Source organism: Furipterus horrens, unplaced genomic scaffold (assembly GCF_987537825.1).
Source record: "Furipterus horrens unplaced genomic scaffold, mFurHor1.1.pri manual_scaffold_4, whole genome shotgun sequence".
In the NCBI taxonomy this organism is placed as follows: Eukaryota; Metazoa; Chordata; class Mammalia; order Chiroptera; family Furipteridae; genus Furipterus; species Furipterus horrens.
The window spans coordinates 97,935,547-97,943,515 of record NW_028327174.1 but is presented as its reverse complement, the minus strand read 5'-3'; the positions used below and the strand labels follow the sequence as shown (position 1 = coordinate 97,943,515).

Sequence of the window (7,969 nt, the reverse complement as noted above, 5' to 3'; positions counted from 1 at the left end):
GGGGCGGTTCTGCAGAGCAGATCACCAGCCATACCCACGGATGCACATGCCTACACATCCCACTCACACCAAGCACACGTATGCAGACTGCCACCCCCACACGACACACACTGCCTTTCAAACAACCTGGCATGGGCGCCCTGACAATCCACAGCACTTTCACAGCCCCTCACGCACACAGGCACACCCCCCCCCCCCCCGCTTCCACCACCCACCCTGTCCAGGACCCCAGAACCGAAGACGCCACAAAGCCAGCCAGCTGCAGGACCCACCGCCCTCTCTACAGTGCTGGGTTTTTCCGGCGGAGCCTCACTCCCCCTACCGCGCTCTCTGGGAATTGGTGTCTGACGCGCCTGCTCCTGCACGTTATTTATTTCCTCTTCCTCCCTCCGAGACCCTCCAGTCAGGAGAGCTGCAGCCCAGGACAGAGACAGACAGAAACCACAGGGACACAGGAGGCAGAGAGGACGGAGGGGAGGGGCCCTCAGAAGCCCCGGTCCTGCTCATCAAGCTCTACAAACCGCGCAGGGGCCATGAGCACCAGGCAGGAGGCCAGGAGAGAGTGGGGAGACTCCAGCACGAGGGGACAGGAGGCAGAGATTCGGGACCAAGCCCACCTGAGCCAGCAGCGCCGGCTCAAACAGGCCACCCAATTCCTGCACAAGGACTCTGCTGATCTGCTGCCCCTGGACAGCCTCAAGAGGCTGGGCACCTCCAAGGACTTGGTGAGGCAGCCCTCTCCCCACCCCACCCGGAGACCTCCTCTGGCCCTTTCTCTGCACCTCCCCACCCCCTACCCCGAGGGTTAGAGTAGGGACATTTAAGTGCAGACCCTATGCCTTCAGATTCGCCTCCCTCACTGAGAGTGGGAGACAGGCAGTCCTGCCAGCTTGAGGGGCTCCCTTTGACCATTCTCAGCTCTTCACGGGGGTATTCCCTTAACTTGGTGGCCAAAAGACCCCTTTCTTGTTGCTCAGCTTCCCCCGTAAAACCCAAGGTCTATGCTGGAGAGAGCTCTGCTGTTTAGGAGTAGAGGTTTTCAGGGTCACAGGAGCCTCTGGAGTGGTCATTTACAGCTGAGAGGGCCTGCAGGACTGGCCAGTTTAGTGCTGTGCTTGCCTCCCTCTCCCTAACCCATGTTCCCTCACACCAGCTCTGGCCACTTACTTGCCTTTTCCCTCAAAACGAAGCACTGAAGCCCTCCATCCTTCCCAGAACATCAGAATTTCCCACAGCTTCTGCCAGGCCACCTGGCCTCCTTGAGTGTCCCTTTCCTTCCATTCCCCACAGCAGCTTTGGCCTCCAGTGGGGACGGGGTGGGGCAGTAACAATGAGGAGGTGAGTGGGTCCTGGGACAACTGCATATATGCATTCCCCTGGGAGAGAGTGGTTAGGAGCATGGGCTTTGAAGCCATGCTGCCTGGATTCAGATCCTGCTCTGACACTTACTTAGGCCAAGTTACTTTACGTCTCTGTGCCTGTTTCTTCATCTATTAAATGAGGATAAAATTCATAGTATCTACCTCATAGGGTTGTTCCAAGAATTACATGAGCTAATACCCATGAAGAACTGAGACAGTGCCTGAGTGAGAGAAAGCGCTATCTAAATGCTATTATTATTCCTTTGCCTACTATTTCATTTCAACTGAGAGAGAAAGGGAGCTCTGTAGGAGCCAGAGAACATGAAATCATATCTGGCCTCTGGCTCATAGAAGAAAGGAAGGTTTTTGTACAAAGGTTTGGGAGCGCTGCTCACTCCCCCATGTCAGAGGGTCTGAGAGGAGGGAGAGAGTCCTGCAACCTGACAGGTCCAAAGCCACTTCTGGGGGCCTCGGGCCACTCTGGCAGCCCCTGCTACCTGGAAACCTAGAGGCAATCACAGGCCCTCACTGCCCTTTCTGCCCTAGCCCTATCTTTCCATATTCCTCCCAGCCCAATGTGCCCCCTCCAGGACCCTTGCCCAGAGGCTAGGCAATCCCCTATCCCTATCCCAGCAGCCCCCCAAAAGAAAAGTGGTCAGACTGGGATTTCAATTCAGAGAACCTCCAGGGGCTATTCCTCTTTGCAAGCATAGCAAGCCCAACTGAGAAACAATGGAACAGGGAAGCAGGTTCTCTGGCTCCCAGTGGCAAGAATCTTATAGCCTCTACCCTTTGGGGACCATGTGATATAATTTCTGGAGAAGGGCCATTCCCGTGGGAAAGGTAGGAGGAGAGCTGGGAACCGCAGAGCAGCTCTTTCTGGCCAGTCCCAGAGCTCGCTGCCCTTTTCCCAGAGCTGGATCTCCTGTTGGCAGCCTTGCTGGTGGGAGCAGCCTCAAGGGCCTCATTAGGCCATGGGTGGAAAAACAATCCCAGGCTCCCACAGAGAGGGCAGGTGGAAAAGCATGTGTGGAATCTCGCACAATACATTATTCTTTAGCAAGCATTTACTGAGTTACTACACTGAACTAAGTTGGGATATAAAGATGAATAAAATACAGACCTGATCTCAAGGGCTCTCAAAGTTAATGGGGGAGTGAAATCCACAAATGACATACATAAGAAGCATAACAAAGGGAGCTACCCCAGCCTTGTGGAGGGAAGAGCACAAAGAAGTCAGAGAGGGCTTCCTGGAGGAGGTAAACCTGTACTAATTATCAGATGCACATGGAATTCCAGACCTCTCCTACATAGTTCTTGAACAAAGTGTGTTGAGCTACCCATGCAGTCTCTGGAATATGGGAGAGCAGAAGCACAGGTGAAAAAACAGCCTGGTGCAAGCAGTACAAGCAGGGTGGCTGGGACAGGTGAGCCAAGCAGTGTGGGATGGGGAAGGGAAGAAGAGGCAGATTTGGGCAGTGACCAGGTCACCTGGGCTGTGGATTGCCCTAAAAAGTTTGAGTTTGACCATGTAAGCAATGAGGAGGGGGATGCTTTCATAGGTTTTGAACAGGGCAGTAACATGGTTAGTTTTATTTGGGTGCTTCTCAAACTTTAATGTGCACAGGAATCATCTGGGCATCTTGTTAAAATGAAGCTCCTGATTCAGTAGCTTTTCTGTTTGTTTTTTGTTTTTGTTTTGTTTTTTCCTTTTCTGCATTTCTAACAAGCTTCCAAGTGATGTTAAAGCTGCTGATGTGAGGTCCACACTTTGAATAACGAGGGTTTTAGATAATCATTGACTTGGAGCAGGTGTGTCTGAGCAGCGACAGTACTGAAGGCAGGTTCTTAGGTAAGGAGGCACCCAGTGATCCAGGAGAGCTGTGGTGGGCCTGGAATAAAGGCAGTAATAGGAACCACGGATGGACTATAAACACAGGAGGCAAAACTGGTAAAATTTAGGAAGTGATTGGATGGGGTGTGGGGGTTACAGGTGAAGGAGAGTCTAAGGATGAGTCCCAGAATTCTAGTTTTGAAGATTTTAACTTTATTCTTTTGTTTTTTTTCTCACTTTGACTTCTTTTCATCACACCATCAACCCTGGGACCTGCAACTCATTGAAGGATGAGGTCAAAGGGGGAAAAATGTCCCCTAAAATAATAATAACTTGTTGTAGACTTGAGACAGAATTTCCCCCAAGCATACTACTAGTTCCTGAAATGTCCCATTGGCCAATATTAATCAGTCTAACCTAGATGGGCTGTTCTCTTTCCATTTCTTCATCGCTGAGCAATCTATTGGGGTCCCAGAAAAAATGGCATAGTTTGATAGTGGGGTTCACTCTGCTATAATGATCTGACTGCTGGGAGCTTTGGGGAAGTTCCTGCCCCTTTTTTACTCCTGTGACACTCAGGATGGAGTGGGGTTGGGGAAAGCATCCTGGGATTTCTAAGGTGGGGGAACTGAGTAGCCGGGACACCTGACTTTAGACCTATCTCCCTTCATTGTTCTGTGATGGAGCTAGCAGCCGCACAGTGTGATCCAAAGACGCCTGGTAGAGAGAAACCAGAGCTGGAGTCAGGGGGAGTCTCCCCTGGGGCAGGCCCTAATTCCGGGCCAGGAGAACAGGAAGACTAGGACATCAGAGATTCCAGCTCTTCTGGTCAACTGCAAGGTGAGAACCTCCCAGGGCACTGGCTTTCATAAACAATCCTAACTGTGACTGACTCACTTCACCCATTCCTTTCTGCCCTGGGTGGTGAGGGAAGGAGGGAGAAAAGGAACCTCTCCCCTAAGCCTGGACCAAAAAATGGGGATCCCCCATCTTCTTTATTCTCTGTCTCAGACCATCTTTCCTCTCTGCAATTTCATCTGTCACCACCACGAACCCCTTTCCTTTATCAAAGTATAATCTTTACGTGTGAATACGTAAATGCTCTTCAGTGTGCTCTACATAATGGTGTGTGCATGGACGGAAAATGCAACCATCCAGGAAAAGCTCATGTGATGGCCTCGCCATCTCTGGAGCCATTTAACACCCAACCAATACTGAACCTTCCTAATAAATTAATAAATGCCCACTGCTCTTACGCCACTGTCTTTACTCAGCATTTCCTCTGCCTGCTTTGCAACCACTTTATATCCACATGCCAACAGTCTTTTAAGTCTCCAATGTTACCTCCTCCTTGGAACCTTTTGATTTCCCCAGTAGGAAACAGCCTTTCCTCCTCAATGTCTAAGGCACTTTCCTCACAATCCTGTCTACCACACAGTCGTTTCACTTCCGCTAGTCTCTGAAAGAACAGTATTCATTGCTGTGCGTTCCAGCAATGTCTATGCACAGCAGATGCTCAATAAGTGTTTGGATTGAGAAAACTGTGTATTTGTGATATCCAAGCATAACCCAAAATGTATATATACAAAAGAAAATGAATGCGTCTTCCTTTGCTTCCCGTGGCGAACACCTCTCTTACCACTTCCAAATTTCCTAACAAGGTATCCCTGTAACCACACCCCTCCTCTAACTCCTAACTAGATTTCTCTAACCTGGTGGCCCTCAGCCTCCTAAGAATTCCTCTAAAACAGATTTCCATTTCTGATCAAATTGTTCCCAAAGAGATGGACTCACTTCCCATTTTTTTATCCCCTTCGTCTGAGCCAGCTTTGCCTCAATTATATGAGTCCCACAAAAGACACTTTTAGACTCAGTTCATTCCTTTCACTGGTTTCTGAAAGGGAATCATCCAAGACTGGGAAGGTGAAGGTCCCAGTCTGTTCTCCTGGGACTCACTAAAACCTCCACACCCTCTTCCTCAGTGCCGGGACCAGGTGCTTAGGGTGGCCGTGGACACAGGCACCCACTACAACCAGATCTCCACTGGATGCCTCACCCGCCTGGGGTAAGAGTATGGCCCAAAATAGGGGATGGAGGATGGGCATTCTTTTGGGAGTGATGGTATTCTGAAATTAGATAGTAGTGAATATGCTCTGAATATACTAAAAACCACTGAATTGCACACTTTAAAAGGATGACTCCTATGGTATATGAACTATATCTAATAAAGATGTTATTTAACAAAGAGTTGATGGGGGCTCTGGCAGAGAAGACAAGGATTTAGACTCTGTGTGGAGCCAGGGATTGGGTGAGAACCCAAAGTGTGGTGGGGAGGGAGGGACATTAGCTGATGAAAGGGACGGGGGTGGGGGTTGTGGTGGCCACAACCCTTGCTTACCAACCACAGGTTAGGGAAGAGGGTGCTAAAAGCCCCAGGGGGGGCCCTGGCCCCTGGATCCCCAACCCAGGTGGAGCAAGTGGAGCTGCAGCTAGGCCAGCAGATTGTGGCGTGCTCGGCCCAGGTGGTGGGTAAGTGCCCCTCCATCGATAGCCCGCTTCTCATCTCTCCTGCCTTCTCTCCCGGGTGAGGCAAAGGCAGACACTTTCGGCCCTGCCAGCAGCACACAAGTTGTCTCCAAAGATGTTCTGACTGTTCCCAATGTCTGTTCCAAGCTTTTCAGACCTGGGAGAAGGGGTAGGCAGGGAAGGGGCATGTGCTGACAGGAGGGCAGCAGTGACCCCTGGGTACCCTCCAGAGTCTTGTTTTCAAATGGTTCCTGCAGATGTTGAGAGTCCTGAGTTCTGCCTTGGACTGCAGACTCTGCTTTCTCTCAAGGTAAGGAGGATGCCAGCACTTGCATTCTGACAAAAGGATGCAAGGTTAAGGGTTGGGAAAGAGACAGCAGGCACAGGGGTGGGAGGCGGGGATCAGGTTCTGCTGAGAAGAATGCGATGTGCAACTGCACCTTTGCTTCCTTAGAGGCTCGTGATTTGCCCACAAATGAAAAATATGGAGAACTGGGTCTCTCCCTAACAGGGGCCCAGGTAAATGGACACAGGGGGAAGCAAGGAGTAGGGGAAAGCTGAGGGAAGAGGAAGGGGGAACAAAAAGAGGGGGCCGGGAGGGCCGTTACCTGCTGAGACAAGCTCACATTCCCCCCTCCACACCCCACAGTGCTGTATCGACCTGGAACATGGAGTGCTGCGGCCAAAAGCCCCCTTCCCAGAGCTGCCCTTCCTGCCTTTGTACCAAGAGCCTGGCCAGTGACTGCTGCCCCAGTCAGTCCCCAGGAGGAAGCACCATGACTTAAGGGAAGAGCCATGTGGAGCATGGGGTACCTGGGGACTGCTTTGTGCCTTTGCCACCACCCTGCCCCTGCTGTTCCACTTCCCTCAGTCGGCCACGTTCTTCTGCTTCTTGGTAACTCCCCTACCCGCCAGCTTTCCCGGAGACATCCCAGGAGTTCAGGGCTCTGGATTCTCTGTTTCCGCTTATGTGTTCCCCTCCCAAGAAGAGCAAAGCCAAATCAGGACTGCAGAAAACAACAGAAGCAAAATGGGGTTCCAGCCTGGGCCCCCTGGCGAGGCAGAAACCGGCCAAGCCAAGGGCTGCAGCCGGCTCTTGTTCCCCACCTGTCCCCCAGCTCCACCTCAAACCCTCTCGACTGCCGCCCTCCCACATCTCTCACTTCACCTCCTGGGCTCATTAGCCTTCCCTAGACTCCAATCTCACCAACCGGGTTCCTGGCCCTGCTGATGCCGACCTTTCCGATTCTGCACACGTCTGCTCACAGCTCAGTGGGGGAACAAACACTGAATGGAATCATTCAATACAGTAGGAAGGTGGTTTGGTAGAGGAATGCCAGCTCCTTAGATTGGGGCTCTGTTAGTTACCTTTTCTGGGCTTGCAAACATCTGAAGCCAGTTACTACTTGATTACCCTGTGCAAACCCTTGGACGTAGCTCTAATATTTGCCCCAGATATTCATCCTGCTCCACTTGCTTTTTTACCCACTGGGCCCCTGAGCTTTGGGGTGTGTGTACACAAGAGCCCTAAAGAGAGCGGCCCCCAAAGGGGGACAGGATGTAGAGTTGTCATACTCAGACTTCACCTAACCCGTATTCCTTATTTCTAGAACTATCCACCTCGTCAGACCTTCTTCCTGCCCTTCATCTCTGGCTTCCACTGGTGGAGCTTGTCTTGTTTTGGCATCAATGGCTTCCTATCCCCTAGCAGGTGCTAGGCCAAAGCAAAGAGACAAGGAGGCTTCTGACTTCACTGTGAAGAGAGGAACTCAAACCTTAGGAAGCCAGACCCTTGAGTGTCTTTCTGGCTGGTTTGAGCCTCTCAAATCATGGATTAGGGGTGGAAGAAGAAAGTGGTATAACTAACCTGAACTAGGATCTTGGGCTAGAAACAAACCTTGAGCCTGGGGTAGATTAGAGAAGAACCAGGACGCAAGAAGCTGTGCTGTGACACCTGGCCTTACCTTTCTCAGCCAAGCCACCTGCCCTCCTGAGAGGAGAGGAGCTCACTATCACTTGTGTGTTAGTGCCCTGGTCCCTCACCGCCTCACTTAGTGACCTCTGCTTTCCTGATCTCACCCTGTTCCTTCCCCTTCTGCCTCCTGCTGCTTCTGTAATTGGAGACAGCAGACCCCAGGCCCTATGGCAGGCCTTCAGCTCAGCTGCTTCCGCATTTGAATAAACATCTATTTCTCTATGGTAATGTCCTATGGTCTTCCTTCATGCCCATCAGAAGCTGAATGATAAT

At 51.3% G+C, this 7,969-nt stretch overlaps 1 protein-coding gene across 3 annotated transcripts; it reads left to right on the top strand.

Moving 5' to 3' along the window:
• Window positions 1-336: 336 nt before the first annotated feature.
• On the top strand, window positions 337-7,918 carry NRIP2 (nuclear receptor interacting protein 2). Of its 3 annotated transcripts, XM_090273839.1 has the most exons (7): window positions 475-725; window positions 3,886-4,035; window positions 5,178-5,260; window positions 5,603-5,724; window positions 5,979-6,031; window positions 6,176-6,240; window positions 6,371-6,419. In XM_090273839.1, exons 1-6 carry the CDS (start codon window positions 534-536, stop codon window positions 6,227-6,229), a joined length of 654 nt encoding a protein of 217 aa, XP_090129965.1. In that variant the 5' UTR covers window positions 475-533; the 3' UTR covers window positions 6,230-6,240; window positions 6,371-6,419. The 3 variants fall into 3 exon arrangements, with proteins under 3 accessions (XP_090129966.1, XP_090129965.1, XP_090129964.1); XM_090273840.1 differs by lacking the exon at window positions 6,176-6,240 and having other exon boundaries at window positions 337-725; window positions 6,371-7,918; XM_090273838.1 differs by lacking the exon at window positions 6,176-6,240 and having other exon boundaries at window positions 3,889-4,035; window positions 6,371-7,918.
• The last annotated feature ends 51 nt before the right edge of the window (window positions 7,919-7,969 follow it).